At 37.2% G+C, this 21,639-nt stretch overlaps 1 protein-coding gene across 6 annotated transcripts in view; it reads right to left on the bottom strand.

Moving 5' to 3' along the window:
- smtnb (smoothelin b) overlaps positions 1-21,639 on the bottom strand; it is a 101,807-nt gene that overhangs the window by 59,723 nt on the left and 20,445 nt on the right. For 5 of the 6 annotated variants that reach the window (XM_049470372.1, XM_049470374.1, XM_049470371.1 and 2 more), the window contains 4 exons: positions 14,082-14,239; positions 12,005-12,083; positions 10,758-10,836; positions 10,219-10,295 (listed from right to left, as the gene is read on the bottom strand). In XM_049470372.1, coding sequence (XP_049326329.1) covers positions 10,219-10,295; positions 10,758-10,836; positions 12,005-12,083; positions 14,082-14,239 — 393 coding nt within the window. Of the gene's footprint in view, positions 1-1,669; positions 1,748-10,218; positions 10,296-10,757; positions 10,837-12,004; positions 12,084-14,081; positions 14,240-21,639 lie in introns of those variants that run through there. The other variant, XM_049470375.1, reaches the window with a different exon arrangement.

Here is a 21,639-nt window from a genome sequence, read left to right on the forward strand (position 1 = left end):
GTAGGCCAAATGAACTTCAATGAACCCTGTAGTACTGCAACCTCTTTCTCTCTCTTTCACACACACACACACACACACACACACACACACAAACACACACACACTCACACACAGACACACACAGACACACACAGACACAGACACACACACACTCACACACACACACTCACACACAGACACACACAGACACACACAGACACACACAGACACACACAGACACACACAGACACACACAGACACAGACACACACAGACACAGACACAGACACACACACTCACACACACTCACTCACACACACACACACACACACACACACACACACACACACACACACAGACACACACAGACACACACAGACACACACAGACACACACACACACACAGACACAGACACACACAGACACACACAGACACACACAGACACACACAGACACACACAGACACACACAGACACAGACACACAGACACACAGACACACAGACACACACACAGACACACACAGACACACACAGACACACACAGACACAGACACACAGACACACAGACACACACACAGACACACACACAGACACACACACAGACACACACACAGACACACACACACAGCTGCAAGGCATCTTATACGAATAGTCCTACTGTTCCTGACACACTTCCATGCTGCTCTATCAGAGTTGGTAGATCTCAGGTGTTGAACAATCAGAGATCGTCACGAAGGGATGGACGATACGACAATATTATAAATATGCTGATGTTACTGGAACATCTGTGGCATGGCTAACTGTGTGTGAAGTAATTGTTATTGGTTCTATTTTATCCTGAAAGTGTTTTTAAATACATAAATGTGTTTCAAGTTTATGGTTGTATTTTTTTACATGACTGGTTTACAAAGGAACAGTGAATATTATTCTGATATAAAAGAACGATAATTCAATTCAAAGGCACCAAATCTAATTATTCAATCACTCAGACAAATGTATAATTAAGTGTATTTTTGTCATCATGGTTTGCATTTTCACAAAAAAACGCATTTAAGAACTTCATTTACGATTTGAACAACAGTAAACTCAAGTTGTATTACCCCTGTGCAACAACAGATGGAGCTCTTCACACTGCAGACTGTGCTCATGTGACAAAGCTGGAGGCAGAGCGAGGTACAGTTCCACAGTAAATGCACACACCAAAGTACTAAATATCTGCACATACAATGCATTGCTCCCTCGTGAAAAAGCACTTTCTCCAAAATGAACATAATCTTTTTTCCTTAGACTATTTTCCTCTCTTTAATTATTCCTAACAGAATTTTATATTCTGCTACACATGTAAATACAGTGACAAATCTCATTTCTACTGTATCAAAAAATATCGCACCACTATTAAATTTTGAATGTTTTGAATCACTAAATTTCAAGTAAAAAAAAAAACTGTAAAAAAAATCTGTAAAAAAATATATTGCAACTAACCAACTCTTTTACATTAAAATCTAAAATTAGACTTCAATTTCACTTAGTATGTGCCACACATCAACATTCCAGTATAAAAATAAGTTTTTTTCTGTACATTTTTGTATATTTTAATCAAAGTATTTTCTTTTTACTCAATCTAAAATGTCACTTTAAGAAGCACAACAGACATCAAAAAGAACAGCAATGAAAGAGCAGAAATGACCTACTTCCTCTGGTGTTACTGTGCCCTCTCCTACTCCAATGCACAGAATGAGTGCTATTCTACCTCTCAGCGGTCACACACACACACACACACACACACACCCATATCCTTAGGATGACCACTCCCCCAGTCCACACTTCCCCTCCCTCCTTTTCCTTCCACTCTGGCTAACTCTGCGTCTGTCTCCTCCTCGCAGCAGGTAGGCTGCCACACTGCATTTACTCTTCACATTTCAAACCTAATGGAACTTTAATGGAGCGTTCTGCTTTTCTGCTATTTTCAGAATAGCATGATGAAATTCCACATTTGCAGAGAACAGTCATTCAGAACTATTTTATCTAAAAGTGAACTTAGACTGCAAAGGTAGAAAAATGCACAGCAATAATACAACCCTGCTTAATCTTATGCTTATTATAATAACTCCAGTCTCAAGCTCCATATTTGGCCTGCTTTCTCCTGGTAGCTTTTTTTTGTACAGACTCAAAGATTCAGATAAGGAGTTCATGACGTATGATCTTCAGATGAGCGTGCAGAGAGAAAGAAAAACAACTCTGCATGATAACTCAAAAGACAGAAGGTGGGAGATGCAGGAAGATAGCAGTAGCTGGAGATCTTGGAGTAGCTACATTCCAGACCTGAATTCTGTATTGATATGCAGGAGACTTACTGATTGCCTGAGATCCACAGCTGCAGCTATCCTGTGAGAAAATACACCTTTAGTGTATGTGCAAAGCACCACTAAAGGAGTCATTTGGTTAAAAACTGGGTTAAGAGTATAAATCAAAACAAACATTTTAAATTTTACCCATGTAACTTATTTAGTTTTTTTTATGATATTCCTTAATACTTTCCCACTTCATGTATTCATGTACAGCCTGCAACATTAAAGTAACATGAAAGAGACTGAGTAACTCCAGCAGCTCATACCAAATAAAAATGCTGTGCCTCTGATTTATTTTAAAACCTGTTCATTTATCACTATAAGGTAAAATGTAAATGTGAAATTATATTGCCTAGCACTTTTTGAGAGACATTTTTGGGCATGATAATGAAATTTTACATTTGTTAACTTTTGTTAGTTACAAGGTACAACTTGTTAGTGTTACAAGGTTCCAGGTGTGAATTAGGGAGCGGAGCCTTCTAAATTTGATGTTTTGGATACAATTCTTTCATACTGGATATTCAACATGGCACTTCAAACGGCAGTTTTCCAGGCCAGGTTCCACTTAGAACAGGCCTCCTAAGGGTCGACCAAAGAAGTTGAGTCCACTTCTTCAGCTTAATATCCCGAGGTTGCCTTTAAGATGGGTGCATGAGTGCAGCCAGCATTGCTGCAAAGCCTGAAGAGGTGTGAGGTCAGCCTGCAGCGGTCAGACCAGCCAGATCAAAACAACCGGACCGAGACCGGTTGAGAACGTGATCCGGTCTTGATCTGACCCACCTATCAAATATACTCCTTTTACTTGAGCTAAACTGCTGATAAGGCGCAGTTTAATGTGATATATTAGCCAGACAAATCTAATTACCACAGCTATGAACAAAAACTGCCTCTGCTCCATGCTGTTTACACACGCAGTGTGTGCTGAGTTCACTACTTGCTACTTCAAACACTGTGTTTAAAAGAGCAGCAGCAAATTTTCAGCGTTCTGTGTTAAAGCAGCTCCACACTGCACAGATATACACACTGAAACACAGAATCTTTTCACTATATTTACTTTCTTGCTCCCGTACCAGACAGCTCTGACCAATCAGAGGAGACGATGTTCTCGCTTGGTTTATTAGTGAGCATTTTGGTGCGTTTAGGTTTATGCCTGTGTGAAACCAAACCAGAGGTAGAAATGCTCCAAATAAACAAACTCATCAACTGATCCGGACCATAGAAACCAACTACAGGTGTGAAAACGCCCTTAAATATAACACATGAATACAGTTGTTGCCTGAATTTTGAAGGTAAGACTGTGTCAGCTAGTCAGCTATATGTAAGCACAGTGTATGGAATGTGCAGGCATGAGCACAAAAAACAGAAGCATTCTGGGATTTGTAGTAAGTACAGATAATAAAAGAACAAATTCACAGTTTTGGGATAATTATAAAAAAAATTTTAAATGTTACAATTGTCCATGGATATTCCATGTTTATATATAAACTCCACTTGTTCTTGTTCTCCACATCAAGAAAATCATATGGCAAAACTGAAAAGTTTTGCACACATCTTTAATGAACCGTTCATGCACTGAAAATAGGGTCAGTGCAAAATTAGGGTTATTTAACCCCATGCCAGTACAGTACTGTCTACTTTAGCTAAAAGCAAGTTAGAAACACACCTGAAATTTCATTTTTTAATAATTTGATGTTTATTTTATTGTATTTTATTTAATATTGAATTCACTGCCTGCAGCATTTTGATTTAGATAAGTTTAAGACACACAACGACAAAAAAAGAGTTTTTTTTAGCTACACAAGACTTTTTAAGGATCTGCAGATACTCTGTATAAATAATGGGACCTCAGAAAGCCCAGGTTTAGTTTGTTTGTATCAAAATTTACAGACTAACTGAAAGATTGACTGCTGCTGCAGATAAGGAGCACATGAAGTATGAACTTTCAGCTGAACGTGCAGAGAGAGAAAGAAAAACAGCTCTGTGTGATATTTCAATAGACAGAAGGTGGAGATTCTGGAGGAGCTACCTTCCAAACTTTTTCCATCTGCCTTCAATTCTGTATCCTATCCAATGCGGCTCATACTTTCCCTGAAATGACTTTGTAACATTTTGTCCCCATTTGTCTGGAAAACTGTCCTGAAGAGCAGCAATTTACCAGTTAACAGAATAAATCATCTGTGCCTTCTTGGTAAAACTCCATGTGCTTCCATAACCCAGTGATATTTCCAGGTTTTATGCCCAGACCACAGATTTCTACACTTATTTAATATTCTTTCTAATTCTAATTCTTCACACTGCACTACTGGACATTTCGTCGATCATCACTGAATTCCTGGAATGCTGGCTGAATCTCTGACATTAATCGATGTCCCTTAAAAACGCAAATTAGGGAAGACAGATAAGATCCCCACCACACAGGAGCTTTAGGCCTGTCTAGACAGACCTACCTCTGGAAACACACTGCAAGAGCCAATACAATCTTCCACAAGAAAAAAACAGCACAATAAAACTAAATACTCAAATACATTTGTCTTGGCTTTTGTTCTTGGAAAAGTAATATTTCTATATTCAGAAAATATGACTTTCCTAAAGGCTGATAAAATGAACCCAAAGTACTACAGATTTTTCTAAAGATTTAAATCAGAGGTGAAAAACCTTTTTAATCTAAACACCCAGAAGGACCAGATTCCACCTGTTTAATCAAGTGCTCAGTCTTCAACTGAAAACCTTCAGCCACTCTGGCCCAGCGTGGACAGGTACAGCTCCGGAAAAAAATAAGAGACCACTTCAGTTTCTCTGATTTTGCTATTTATAGGTGGATCCAGCTCTGTATAACCCTCCTGGTTTAAATGGTTAAATATTCCTGTCGATCACACTGTGTACTATATGAAGATGGAAGTGAACAAACCTTTTTTTTTTCTTTATGTCCCTGATCACATTAAGATCTCATATTATGATATCATATCTATTTACAAACAATAGGACCTTTTTTTTAAAAAAAAAATCAGCGACAACTTATTATTAGAATACGTTTAGATATTAAAACACTGAACAGACTCTCAAACATACCAATACCAGTGAGCCATCCATATACCCAGTATATTATCCAGAGACCTTTTGATTTTCCAGTGGGCAGTATTACATAAATAATCATAATAGAAATTAAACATCAATAAGAAACCCAATTTCCAATAAAAAAAGCAATTGTTTTAACTGTTAAAATTGCTATGGTTTATTTCTCAACTATTTCTATTTTTTACAAGCTTAAAAAAGTATAATAATAGTTCATTGTTAAAAAAAGACTGCACTGAAATCCATTAGAATGTAAGATTGTAAGGAGCCACTGGGTGGCAGTACATGTTGTATAATTCAAACCTCAGCAGCACATATTCAGATAAATACAGAGAGGGAAATGTATTCAGAAAATCAAGAGAGTGTAAAAGAAAAGCTTTAAATGTGAGAAAGGGAAGAGAGGAAATGGAGAAGGAGGGAAATGGAAATGGAGTAAACAGAAGGGAGATATGCATTTTTCACATTCTTCACATTTCACTGACCACAGAAGTCTGGGTCTGTATGAGTCTTCAACAGAGTGAGTCAGGGTGAATAAAAGCTTAATGTTAATGGGTTTGTTTAACAGACGGTTTAGTCGTACCGGTTGTCAGTGTAGGACGTAACTTATCACTGGCTAGACGGCGACGCTGACAGCTTTACGCTTTAAATGCTTGTAGGTTTAACGCAATGTGGATTACTCAGCTAAAGCAGACAAAACGTTCAGATCCCCAGTATTACCACAGGGATTAGCCAGAGTGTTATTTGTTCCTACTTGGCTTTCCTGTGAGATGGGATTTTAATTACAGCATTTCTGGAATTTGGAATTATACTTCCTTAACTGGCTTCAATTTAAGCAAAGCCTGTTAATGCTGCAGTTCAGAGGCTCTGAAATGTGGATAACATCACACAGAAAGGGTCATGCTGAAGTGAGAACTCCTAGTCCATTTATTTATATTTTACACACAAAAAGACTGTAATGTTATAAAAAATCTCTGTTCAATACACACCACATTTTAGTAGGATTTTTTTATCTTTTTATTTAATCAGCTAACTTTAGTACTTAGAGTATACTTAGAGTTTAAAGGCTGGCATTCCCAAAACTTTTCAGGCCAAAACACTTTTATTCTTTTATAAAATAATAAATAATTAGTTTTTCTGTATTTAGCTCTAATCATCATTACCAACACACACTAATGTTCAGTAAAGTTTAGAATGTTTAAACTGTTTCTGATCTGTATTATCAGCTTTATATAGTGATATGAAAAGGTTTGGGCATTCCTATTCATTTTAAAGATTTTCCTTTATAAATCATTGTTTGTTTATATATATATATATATATATATATATATATCAGATGAACACAGTGATATTTGAGAAGTGAAATGAAGTTTATAGGATTTACAGAAAGTGTGCAATAATTATTTAAACACAATTTAGCAGGTGCATAAATTTGGGCACCCCAACAGAAACATCTTAATAGTAGATCCTCCTTTTACAGAAATAACAGACTCTAAACGCTTCCCAAAGAGTCTCAGAAAAGGCTTCTTCTGCATTTCTCTCCCATACAGACTCTCCTTGTGTAAAGTGTACTGAATAGTGAACGATGCACAGTGACTCCATCTGCAGTAAGATGAGGATGTAGATGTTTGGAGCTCTGGAGGTCTGTGGGTTGACTATGACTGTTCTCACCATCCTTCTCCTCTGATTATCTGAGATTTTTCTTGTTCTGCCACTTCAGGTCTTAACTAGAACTGTTTCTGTGGTTCTTCCATTTGTTCCTCACAGTGGAAACTGACAGCTGAAATCTCTAAGAGCTTTTTGTATCCTTCCTCTAAACCATGATGTTGAACAATCTTTTCATTTGAGTCATTTGAGAGTTATTTTGAGGTTCTCATGTTGCCGCCGTTCAGAGAAGATGCAAAGCGGACAAAAACTTGCAATTGACACCTTAACCCTTTCTCATAATTAGATTCACCTGTTAGATCAACGGGCTTACCAAACAAAATTTCTGTACCAATAATTAGTGCTAAAGTTATTCAAATCAGTAAAACAAGCATGCCTAAATCTATGCACCTGTTTAATTTAGTTTAAATAATTATTGCACACTTTCTGTAAATCATTTCACTTCTCAAATATCACTGTGTTCATCTGCTATATGATGTTTAACTAAAATTGCAGATCCAAACAATCAATGATTTATAAAGAAAAACGTAAAAAATTATCTGGGGTACCCAAACTTTTTCATACTACTGTATCATGGCTTCACATGAAACACCCTCTCTACCACGTTAATGAGTTCACTGGTGTTTCTGGATAATAACCAGTCACAGCAGACATAAAGCATGATGTCTCATCCAAGGGACAGTGCAGAACAAATCTTGACCCCATACTGTGGCTTTTTGGGACAAATGGTGTACATCGTCGCTGTCCTATAAAAAACTTATCTTCATTTTTGGCAATTTTTAGTTTACAACATAATTTGAACAGACTATCCCTTGCACTGTGCCAAAATTTATTGATGAACGGACCAATAGAAACTCTTCAAAATGACCTGGAATAAACGGCCTTTTACATTGACTTCCATTGAAAGTTTACAAGGTTTTTTCTCTCTCCTGTAAAGTTGCTGTTTTAGGAGATAAGTGTTTTTTATTGGACAGTGACGATATAAGGGGTTGTATGGCATATGCATTTCAGATTTTGCATTTTTCCACAAGAATAGAAACTTCAGTCTAATACAGTCTAATTATAATCACAGATCAGAAAAACAGGCAATCATGCCAATGGCACATTATATATTTTGTTCTAGTTCTAAAAACTCAACTGTTACAGCTAATTTTCCAAGCATGCAAACAAACTGTACTGCAACAGCCTGTCAAGCCATGTTCAGAACACCTACCTACCTTTTACTTTTCAATAGTGGCAGACTTGTTTTATCACCTGTCAGAAAAGGTGTTGTCCCCTACACAAACTGCCTCAGCCTGTGGGTGTTTCTACTCTACTGCCTTAAGCAATGTAGTACAAACTAAATTCTTTGGTAATTGAGCCATTAAAAAGTTCTGTTTTTTTCTACTGCCCTGCGACATGACAGACTGGATTCATAACCGTGTCTGAAAAATCCCTGCTCTTTTTTTCACACCAGACAAAGTGGCCAGAAGCAACCTCAATTCAACTGTAAAAGTACAATGACGACAGTGTTTGATCCACAGCAATGATAAGACAACGTACAGGGAAGAGGCCAGACTTCAAGCAGACTGAAGACAGCAGTCTGTCCCTCACTGTCCCTCACAAGACAAAAGAGCTGGTGATGCACTTTATAAAACCATCAATTATGACAATCACCTGTCCAGCTACATTGTGTTATGGTAGTTCGATAAGACGCAGCTGGATGACATCAAAAGACTCAGAGGAAGCACATGCTGGACTTTACTCTTCCTGTACCAGTAGCATTATGTCACAGAGGAATCTGGGTAAATGGGCAGGAATTGAAAATTAATAATTACAAATTACTAAGACAGAACAAAAATAAAATTCAAAAATGAATTGTATGGCTTGTGTGTATAATGTGTGTGACATTGCAGAAGATTATTGAAACAATGCCGCAGTGAATGTGTGCTGCAATCAAAGATAAAGGGGGACCAACCAAACATAAGAGTGTGTGACTTTTGTTTTGGCCAGGCAGTGTATAACAATATCTCACAAAAGTTAGTACAATAACAAATATTTTATCAAATCTTTTTTGAAGATATGACAATTTGATACAATGTAAAGTAGTCAGTGTATAGATTGTATAACTATGAATTGTCTATGCTCTTAAAATAACTCACATTTGTTGCCAGCTTAGACATTAATGGCTGTGTGTTGAGTTATTTTGAGGTCACAGCAAATTTACACTGTTATTATATATATATATATATATATAATTATTATTTATTTTGGTGACGGACAGTTCTGGTGGAAACAGGAGAGTTGAGGTGCCGTGATTTGATCAGCCGTGGTTTTATGTTTTTTGGATACAATCCGGGTTAGCACCCGAACATCCCTTTCAGACAGCTTCCTCTTACAGCGTCCACAGTTAATCCTGTTGGATGTTGTTGGTCCTTCTTGGTGGTATGCTGACATTACCCTGGATACCGTGGCTCTTGATGCATCACAAAGACTTGCTGTCTTGGTCACAGATGCTCCAGCAAGACGTGCACCAACAATTTGTCCTCTTTTGAACTCTGGTGTGTCTCCCATAATGTTGTGTGCATTGCAGTATTTAGAGCAGAACTGTGCTCTTACCCTGCTAATTGAACCTTCACACTCTGCTCTTACTGGTGCAATAATGTGCGATTAATGAAGATTGACCACCAGGCTGCTCCAATTTAGCCATGAAACCTAAAATCCCACACTAAAATGATAGGTGTTTCAGTTTCTAAGTATATATATATATATATATATACAGCCATTGTTCACAAGGTGGTATATAAAGAATACACACATTCGAATATTGTCCATCTTTACGCAGAAGAAAATGAGGATAAATATATACCAACTTATAGCTTACCAACTTCAATCCCAGACCAACTGGCAATAAATCACAATATAAAATGTTTTTTTTTATTACTATAATTATAGAATCTGGAGTTTCAATACTGCATAGCTAAACCATTTCCAAACCCACAATAACACTGCATGCATTTTCTACTGTCAGTCTACATTTAGACTGTTCTGCACTGTTTTGATAAAAATATTTGTCACTATATTTGCCATGTCATTTTTTTTCTGAATGTGTGGTGTACTGTCTGTTTGTGTGCATGTACATACTGTTGTCCTGTTTAGTGTTAATATCATTTCCGTACCTCCAAGTCCAGGCTTATCTGTGGACGTGGTTGTTGCTCCAAATGTCGTCCAGTTAACTGTATCTTCTCTAATGCACCTGATTAAAAATACACAAATAAAGATATGCATCCATATATAGTTCTCTTCAACCATGTACAATTAAAACACACACACAGCACTGCACAAAGGTTAAACTTAAAAAATTAACCAGTAAGAATTTATTTAAAGTCGCTTAACCATTTCCAAACTTTGTGTTTAGGATCTACTATTTCCCAAGGAGCATGGTTGTTTCTGATTTAAAATGGACAGGATCAAACCCTAAACAGCCAAAAATAATTGTGTTCCTAAAATGAACCAAAGATCCAGTTTAATGTGTATAATACTTATGTGTATAATACACTGCAAATTAAATGGGCAATTCAAGCTGAAATTCTTCTTACTTGAAATTTCTGTTCCAGCTATATTAAGGCTGCTGTAGTACTTCTGCACTATTTAAGGTGGAAGTTTTTTTCTGGGGAAAGAGATGTCCTTACTAAGTTATTTTTATAAACACTCTTACCCTGAATCTCCTCATCTCTCAGTCGGCGAATGGCTGCTCGTATAAGCTTCCTCTCCTCATACTCTGTGGTACCACGCAGCTACAAATTAAACAGACAAAACAAAACAAACAAATCGAGTTAAAAGAGTTGAATTTTTATTTTAAATGTTTGTCCACAGTATAAAGTAATTTAACTGTAACCCTTAGAAGCTTAATTAGTAATTTAGTTTTGATATTATATATATTTTGCTACAATTTAAATGCACACAATGGGGCAGTCCCTGAGACAGGGATTAAACCTAGTCTTGGACTATAATATGTAGTTACTGCCAATATGGGTCCTATCAAACGCTCAGTCTATGTTTACATTTTCGGTATTTAGCAGACGCCCTTATCCAGAGCGACTTACAACAGTGCTTCAAAGTTACTTAAGATATCCAAAGCTAGTTTGTAGACTAGGATCAAGAGATACATAGAACTTAACCCTAGGTACCTTTTTTTTTTTTTTTTTTTAGTTTAGGAACTCTTTGAAAAGATGTGTCTTCAGTCGACGTTTGAAGACGGCGAGTGACTCTGCTGTTCTGACATCCAGTGGAAGTTCATTGGTGCAGCACAGAGAAGAGTCTGGATGTCTGTTTTCTGTGTGTTTTGAGTGATGGAGGTTTGAGCCGAGCCGTACTGGAAGCTCTAAGAGCTCTTGGTGCAGATCTGGCTTTGACCATCGCCATCAGGTATGAAGGTGCTGGTCCGTTTTTTGCCTTGTAGGCCAGCGTCAGGGTTTTGAATCGGATGCGGGCGGCAACAGGAAGCCAGTGGAGGGAACGCAGCAAAGGAGTCACATGACTGAACTTCGGAAGATTGAAGACGAGTCGTGCTGCAGCATTCTGAGTTAATTGTAGTGGTTTGGTGGCTCTCAGTGGAAGACCAGCCAGTAGAGAGTTGTTCACACCTTGTGCCTGTGTTCTTTTAATAGTGACGGAATTTGTATTAACGTCTGGAAGTGAGGTGTTTTCAGATACATTTCTGGCTTATTGCTATCTTCACAACAGAAAACACAGGTGCTCCACCGACTGATTAGAACCCTGACTACAGTCACCCATCATTGCTATCTTGGCTATGCAGGTGCGCACAATGCATGTACACCCCATCCCCAATCCGCCAAAGTCAGAGCTGGCTCTTAAAGGGAATATCAAGTGACATGCTGATTGGTTAATTTGAACATTATGCAAAAACACACCCATAATTAATTAAGAGAATTAGCATATTACCATTGCAGAAAGCTCATCAATGTCCTGAATGTCCTGAAGCTTCCGGGAAAGCAAATCTAATGATGCAGTCAAATCAGGCCTGTGAACACACACACACACAATTTAACACACATACACACACACACACACATACACACAGACACACACACACAATTTAACACACACACACACACATACACATACACATACACATACACATAGACACACACACAGACATACACACAGACACACACACACACATACACACACACATACACACACACATACACACACACATACACACACACATACACACACACATACACACACACACACACACACACACACACATACACACACACATACACACTTTGTATGTGTCACTCATCTATAACAGAGAGACAATTGTGTCCAGTGCTGTGAGTGACAGGGTTCTGCTGCACTCAGCAGCCGGACATTCACATACCAAAAAGTTTTTCTTGGCAAGAAAAAAAAACTCCTGTCTAAGAAAACGATGGAAAATGTGACTCTGGAGGACGAAGAGAAACACTGAGGGGCTGTGGGCTGAGATGAACTGCATTCTTATAAGCAGAGGATGAACACATTGTATTACAGAACAATGAAAGCCTAGAAAGACTCAAATGGCTGAAGTGATTTCTATTAAATTCTCTTTGGCAGTTAATCCGGTTCACATGTGTGCTGATAGGAACCTGTCCCAGTCTGTTGAGTGGATGCATGCACTGTAGTCTTTACCTACACCAAAGATCAGGGGTGTCCAAAGTTCATTGCCCTTAACAGATTTTAATCACAAACACTCTTAGCATTTAACAATGGCTACAGCGAAGTCAACAGTGAGAGCCAGGTCATGTAGTGTGCCATCAGCTGCTGGAGCCCTGAGAGAGCACAATTGGCCTTGCTCTCTCTGAGTGGGTAGATGGATAGTCTTCACCCTCCTGGTGTTGGAGCATCAGTAGTAATGGGGGATATACAGCTGAGTAGCAGCTGAATGGGTGGGACAGTTGGCCAAGCTAAATTGGAAGAAAATGGGATTTTCCAAGCAAAAACGTTGGGAGACACATGCACGGGTTTTTGGTAAATTTCACATTTAGTAACAAAAAGCAAGCCTACCAAAACAGACTGCTGTGTCTGCTAGCATTATAACCTACCAGCATTACAGCTTACCTGCTACACTAGGTTTCATAACATAAATTCATCCAACTGCTTAAATCAAATGAAATGTCAAAATTACAATAACAGTCTCTAGGCTATATATTATTAATAAATAGATTAAAAACAAACAAATAATAAAGCACATTTAAAGTTTATTTTATTTGGACTTAAGTCTGATCAAAATAAGGACACATATCTAACTGTATATTACTGTAATAGTTACATCCCACATTAAAATATTTTTGAGTTGTCTAGGATTTCCTAAAAATAAATTCTGGCACGTGTTGAATGTCACATGCATTTTTTTATTTGTAGCATACAAAAAAAAACTGTACATAAAGGCTTTTTCAGGCAAACAAATGTGCATCAAACTGTCGAGACGTTAATTTAGCCCCGGTTTCTAACAGATATACACATTTACAGCACTGGGCACTGACTGCTACCATCAGAAAAAGCAGAACAATACAAAACATGAAAACTTTTTTTACCCTAAAAAAAGGCTACACTGCTAAAATGGATAAGAAGCACTAATGTTATTCAACAATCATACATTATTACTTTTAATAATTAAATGTTACATATCAAGCAACACCTAGAATAAGTAACTTATCTTTTAGCATCATTGGCCAATAATTTATAAACTCATCAGATAAATAAGCAGAGATCTTGGGTAACTTTTGTCCTTAGGCTAAAAGAAGCTTGTGAAATATGGCATAAAGCCCAATGCATTTATTCCCAAAACCACAATGAGGTCTTAAAAGCACACAGGCTGTACAAAACTATTTGTGAGAAGAAATGGCATAAATAGAACTACTTTCTGTTAGTTTCTCTATCCTAATGTTCACAGTTTAATTCAAAATCCAGATTAGGTAAATATGTAACTCACTACTTTAAATTTGACAGTGCAAAAAACTGTTGATTCACATACCGGAGCTGATTTTCTTTATCTTCATGTCTGTTTTCTTGAGCACGTCTGAAGCGTTTATTGGTCAGCGCAGCCTCCATGTCCTCAATCTCTCGCCGGCGCAGCTCCCGAATAGCTGTCCGGATGAGGCGACGTTCCACCATATCCACAGTGCCATCCAGCTAAAAACACAAAAATTATATATTATATTATTATGTAATACAATACCTACATATGATTTCTAAATGAATAGTGTTCATTAAACAGCAACCTACCGCATTAACTAACGCATTTTAACCCCCTATTTCAAAACTAACAGCCAAGATCCACTCCACAATGAATTCAATTTCTGTAAAAGCAAAGTAATTATATTTGTTAAACCTGCAATAGTGATTAACATACATGAAGCATTCAAATGGTTTTCCTTTAACACAAAATACTTTAACCGTTTTAGGACTGTGGTGGCCAATAACTAGTCAAAGCCAATTCTAGCTAAAGTAATACACTGTAATCCCTGAAGAGAACCTAAATGCTAAAGAACGCTGAGATATTTTTTTTTAAATCTAGCAAAAATAGGGACTTAGAAGTTCACCACCAGTAACTGGGTTGCCTTTGTTATTAACTACAACATTTGGAAACCCTAAAAAAGCAAGAATTGCTCTTGGGCAAAATGCCAACAACATGCAGGCAGCAAACAGCCTTCCGCCTTCTTTGTAAAGGCTGATAAGGCTGTAGCTTGTTTCCTTGTGCTACAGAATGTGTGAAAGTGTTGTATAAGACAGATACACAGTTTAAATTGTTTATGGTTAGAAAACAATTGTGTGATGAAGTAGCAGTGTACAGCAGACGATGGCTTTAGATTAAAAAGTATCATAAAGGAGTAACATAAAGGACAGCAAATATTTACATTTACATGTCAACAGTCACCTAAACCAGCCTACAGTGTTGATTTTGCAGATTCAGACATATCACAGCCAGTATCAAACATATCTGGCAGCAACCCAGCAGTCCTTGATGATGAATCAAGGTTGGTACACCCTTTATTGCAACATACTACAGGATGTATTAGGATTAATGTGTGTGTACGTTTGGTTTCACTCCTCTATTATTACAGAAGGAAATCACTTTGAACTTCAACTAAATTAAGAAGAGTTGTTGGAATTTAATGAGTTTTATGTGAATGTCAATTATGTATGTATCTTATATTTTACACTATAAGGCTGAAAATCCTTACAATTTACCCAAAACTGTCAGTGTGCCTATAATCTGATGCGCCTTGTGTATGAATTCTATAGGTATTAAGGAGCAGTAAAGCCACTCCGCTGAAGTACAGAGTTATACAGGAGTTTCAGTAAAGTTTCTCCAGCAACAAGGCTGGAGCAGTATTAGCGTTAGCCGCTAACCGCAGCGCTAGCTCTTTTGCCGTTCAGAGGTGAGTATATTGGACTGTAGTCTGCGAGTATACCAAGTTAAAACAGGCAAAAAACATTCTGATATTGCCCTAGTTACCGGAACACTCAGAGTTCCTCAGTGTAGTGCTGTTGGGGGGCATTTACTAGCGTTAAGTGCTGCTAATCACAGCTTACTGTAAATAAACAGAAGCACTTTACTCACCCAAATAAACAATTTTCTAGAGAGAAATGTGTAAAGCACATCCCACAAAACGCACTACACCCTTGTTTAGAGATCTTTTAAAATGGGCATTTGTTCCTGGTTTGGAATGCGTTATTGTGAGTTACACCCACACTTACTTAGAGTTGCTCTTAAGTGGAACAAAAGAAAGTTATGTAATATTTGTTTTGTGTGTACTTATCTAGTACACATCAATGTGATCAACCCGTTTATTTGAAATTGACTTGATTTATTTATCTATTTATTTATTTATTTATTAAGTGTTTAAAATCTACCTCTGCTGAAACATTAAAGTCCATTTGCTCATCCTACAATTTCTACTGTTAGCCAGCGGGTTGTGCAGTTTCCCTGCTAACCTGCAATCGACCAACAACAATTATTCCTTTAAGGTTTTTCCCCCACTAGCACCAAACTGACCCGCCTTCTCTTGCAACGTTACCAGCAAGCTGATTGGTTCTATGTTGTCCAATCATATGTCAACATATGTTAAATTATAATAACTGGTTTTACCACGGGCAAATTCTCTGTCCCGAGAAAGATTTAATACCTTTTGATTATTATCTGCACCTTGGTGTTGGCCCTGACCAATAGATACACTTCTCAAAAGTGTCATTTAAAAGCCATTTTAAAGAGCAGCAGGAAAGAACAATTGCACCCTCATTTGTCTAATCAGACCACACCTGTAAACATTGGCATATCTGCATGCCAAATTTTGCAGCAATCCGGAATGCCTTTTTTTCTTTGAGTGTATATGTTTCATTTAAAATTCATGTGACCGAGAGGTTAGCTGCCGTAAATGTTTACTAGCTTCCTCTAAAGTTATGTTTTTGATTTCACAGTCTTTCTAGAGGGCCAGTGGAAGTTATGATATGATTTAAACATTATCAGTGTAATAATAATCTGTTTATTACCATAGTTGGCTAACAATATTGTACCAGCTAGGTTATTTACACTACTTATATCATTGCTTTTCTATTAAGATTTGGATAAAGTGTTAGTTTATGTAAAATATGTCTCTATGTAGTGGGAGAACTAAAGCCTCTTAGCTTTTCTAGAGCTAAGAAGCAGCATACCCATATGAATATAGATTTAAATTTTATTTAAATTTATTAAACAGTTATTATTTGCTCATAACTATTGAGTAATTATTTAGCACTACTTCTGTGTGTTCTGTTGAACCAGTACTTAATTATATAGAGAAAAGGAAACTGATTTATAACATAAAATAAAATACATAGGCCCATGCTTGATAAACAGGGTTATTTTCAGGATTATTTACCGTCCCCTTGATGCTAGATCAGTTTAATACACTGTGTTTTGTTATACAATAACTGTGTTTATTTATATTATTTATAACTATATACTTTACCTACATTAAATATAAATTGTTTTATGTGGTCATTGTAGATTTGTTACATCACACAAGTACTGTTCTGAAGTCCCATTTTAGCTTGATAGCTTTTCATATTTTGCTCAGACAGACAGCAAGTGTGTGTGGTGAGAACGTGTGTGTGAGGTCAAGCAACAAATCACCCGAATGACTCAGTAAGTCTACAGCTCCCCGGCATGACTCTGCCCTTATAAGGACATGGGGCACAATCATTCTGGCCTTGGTGTTTATATGACAGGGGCAAAATACGACAGCTCAAGTAGAGGAGATGAATCTAATGAGGGTCTTACTGAGGGTCTCTCTCAGAGATAAGGAGTTCACTTCTAACAGTATTGTTACAACCAGACTTATCTTACAGGAGGTTATTTAGAGAGAATTCTACACTTTTCTCATTCTCTCAATAATGCACAAAAACAGCATTCCCTAGAGATGATTAAAGGCTTCAGAGCACAGTGATGAATTCATCTCAAGAGGGAAATTAAACTGCATAGTTCTAAAAGATGATTTAATCACTGTCTACATGGGGCTAGGGATTAAATAGTTCCTCCAGTATTTAATTCTAAATGGAATCGAAATAGAAATAATTTAGGATGCATTTCCAAAATTAATCATTATGAAATTACTGAGATTTCTGGATGGGAGAGAATTACTTTGAAATGTCCATTTTCAATGGACCTATGATGAAAACTACGTCTAAATTTGCACTTACACTTTTAAAAACAAGTGCATATAGTAATCTGTGTGATGCCAAACACTTTACCCCAACTGAACAAACAGAAATATTTGGCTGAAGGATGAACACTGAATACCAAACTCATTTTTTGCAGATTCTCATTAATTTTGTCACTTACTTATGTCCTTATTCCATCATCCACTGTTGTTAAAAAATGACACTTTTTTTCACCATTGAATAAATTGCACCACCTAAACGTTTTTTTTGTCTTTCTTTTTAAACAAAAAAGTTTTAAAACTGCAATTTTAAAAAAATGTTGAAAAGTACAATATTTTAACAATACTACAATAGTTTAACATTTACCTCAGCAGTGCTATTCTAATTGTGAATTTATTTTTTCAGTTCTATTCTAGATTTACACTTTTAGCAAAAAAGCCACTTCAGCAGGGCAATTTTAATCAAATTTACTAGCATGCTTTAAAAAAAAAAACAGATTACTGAAAAAAAATAATTCTTTGTATTGTAACAAATACTATATAGACCCAACAACAATATGGTTTCCATCAACTGAAAGAACCTTTAAATCTGGCAAAATACATATCCAATAAAGCTAATTGTTCTTAAGTTTGTGGAATATCTGTAGTGGATGGGACTGTAGAGCAATAATCCGAGTTGTAGTATAAAACAACTCGTTTTGGTGCTACAGGGCATTGACTTACTGAAGAACCCTTGGTGGATCCTGCATGCCTTTAAATAGTGAACATGTATAATATAATTACATTATAACACATAATCCAAAGACAAATGATTAGTTCATCATAATAAACATGACAACTTGGCAAAATCCGTCTGTCATCGTGTCAGTGCTGTCACACTGAGGTCATGTGGTCGCACTGGAGTCAATCCTATGGAAATTTAGAACAACAGTAAAATGTTTCTCTTGGGTCACTCCCTAGCTAAAGTTGGAAAGTCTGGATGGCATATGGGAGTTGAATTACGTAAAATTAGCTCTCAGTTTCTCTCAGTGGATGAGAGCTCACAAACGATTAGTCCTACAAGTAGAGTTTCTGTCTGGTTAGTAATCAGTATAGTACTCTGCTTATTATTCATCCTCACTGATTATCTGCATATGTAATTTATTACACCATAGAAAGTGTGTGAAAGGGATCTTTAAAAGAAAGACTAGATTCTGTAATTTATGCACCTGCATAACCTATCTACACTTTCTGTAAATCCTATACATTTCATTTCACTTTTCAAATATCACTGTTATATGTCTGTTATATGATATATTTAACTGAAATTGCAGTTATAAACAACCACTTGTTTATAAAGGAAACTCATGAAAATTATCAGGGGTGCCCAATCTCTTTCATACCACTGTACACTGTCAGTGGATCTGTGAAAATGGACAGTAACTGTAGAAAAACAGTGTGTGTGTGTGTTTGTGTGTGTGTGTGTGTGTGAAGTGATATCAACAGTCTGTAAAGTTTATTTTAACAGAGAGATACATCACCGTAATTTGTATTTGATTGGGTGGAATAAGACGTCAGACATTGTTTTACTTGGTCGTGAGGTTTGCCCCACTACTAGGTTTCAGATCTGAGCTTCCTCCACAGATTTCCTTTGTGATTAAGGTCCTGAGACTGGCTAGGCCACTCCACGACCATCTTAACATGCTTCTTCTTAAGCCATTCCTTTGTTGCCTTGGCCGTATATTTTGGGTCATCAGGCTGGAAGACCTATCCTAACCTGTTGTAAGTGTTCTTCCTTAAGCCAGGAGGTTCTCATGAATGATTCTGTATCTATAGGTATAAGTTTGAGTAAAATGAACATTGTGGTTCTATTCTATAAAATATTTATTTATATTTATTTGCAGAAAATGAGAAATTGTCAAATTAATGGAAAAAAATTCATTACTTTCAAACCTTACATAATGCAAAAAATATATTCATTTCGAAACAATACTAAAACTGTATCTAAGGAAGAGCTCAGAATCAAGTGTCTCAGCATGCTCTCCACCAGTCTTTCACACTGCTTTTGGGTGACCTTATTCCACTCCTGGCTCAAAAATTCAAGCAGTTCAGCTTGGTTTGATGGCTTGTGACTATCCATATTCCTCTTGATTACATTCCAGAGGTTTTTTTTAATGGGGTTCAGGGCTGGAGATTTGAAAGGCCATTGGACTGGCCATGACAGGGTCTTTATATGGTGGTCCTTCATCCACACCTTAATTGATCTAACTGTGTGGAATTGACCAAACTGCCCAATTCCAGCCTTGCTAAAGCATCCCTAGATCACTGATACTCCACCAAATTTCACAGCGGGTGCAAGTACACCTCTGCAGGTCTTCATCTAAACAGTTGATGGCCAGGTTTGGGCAAAGTTGAAAATTGGACTCAGAGAAGATGATCTTACTCCGGTTGCTGATTGACATTCAAATAAATTGACTGTCAATCTCCAAACCTCAACTTTGAAAAAACTCTGAATGTAATCATGTAAGAAGTAAGTTGGATGATCACAAGCCATCAAACAAAGCTGAGCTGCTTCAATTCTTGTGCCAGGAGTGGAATAAGGTCACCCAAAAGCAGTGTGAAAGAACTGAAGAGAGCATGCCTTTATAAATATTTTAGCTGTACTTAATTTGTTAAACAAAATTGATCACTTTGTTTTTAAGCATTGATGATATGTACGATATGTTAAGTATATTGTGCACCATGATAATAATTTATTAGATTTATACTATTTAAAGTGGTTTGATGAGAAACAATGCCTGTGGCACTGGGCAATGTTTTCTGTGCTTTCAGAGGCATTAAAAAGGCACTGGACATCTGGTTCCTACCAACACTGCTGTCAACGTTTCTCAGACGTTAAGTTTCTCCAGAACAGAGAATTTCACACCACACCACTGTAAATAAATGTGTCTTAGAGTTTTAAATAGGCTGAAACCTCTAACTCTGCACATTAAGCTTTGTTGATTTAGACTCTATGTCTCCAGGTCAGTAAATATATAACACTAAGACACACTACCATTCAAAAGTTTGGGGTCACGCAAACAATTTTGTGTTTTCCATGAAAAGTCACACTTATTCACCACCATATGTTGTGAAATGAATAGAGAATAGAGTCAAGACATTGACAAGGTTAGAAATAATGATTTGTATTTGAAATAACATTGTTTTTACATCAAACTTTGCTTTCCTCAAATAATCCTCCATTTGCAGCAATTACAGCATTGCACACCTTTGGCATTCTAGCTGTTAATTTGTTGAGGTAAGCTGGAGAAATTGCACCCCACGCTTCTAGAAGCAGCTCCCACAAGTTGGATTGGTTGGATGGGCACTTCTGGCGAACCATACGGTCAAGCTGCTCCCACAACAGCTCAATGGGGTTCAGATCTGGTGACTGCGCTGGCCACTCCATTACCAATAGAATACCAGCTGCCTGCTTCTGCTGTAAATAGTTCTTGCACAATTTGGAGGTGTGTTTAGGGTCATTGTCCTGTTGTAGGACGAAATTGGCTCCGATCAGGCGCTGTCCACTGGGTATGGCATGGCGTTGCAAAATGGAGTGATAGCCTTCCTTATTCAGAATCCCTTTTACCCTGTACAAATCTCCCACCTTACCAGCACCAAAGCAACCCCAGACCATCACATTACCTCCACCATGCTTAACAGATGGCGTCAGGCATTCTTCCAGCATCTTTTCATTTGTTCTGCGTCACACAAACGTTCTTCTTTGTGATCCAAACACCTCAAACTTGGATTCATCCGTCCACAACACTTTTTTCCAGTCTTCCTCTGTCCAATGTCTGTGTTCTTTTGCCCATCTTAATCTTTTTCTTTTATTAGCCAGTCTCAGATATGGCTTTTTCTTTGCCACTCTGC

This window comes from Astyanax mexicanus, chromosome 22 (assembly GCF_023375975.1).
Source record: "Astyanax mexicanus isolate ESR-SI-001 chromosome 22, AstMex3_surface, whole genome shotgun sequence".
In the NCBI taxonomy this organism is placed as follows: Eukaryota; Metazoa; Chordata; class Actinopteri; order Characiformes; family Acestrorhamphidae; genus Astyanax; species Astyanax mexicanus.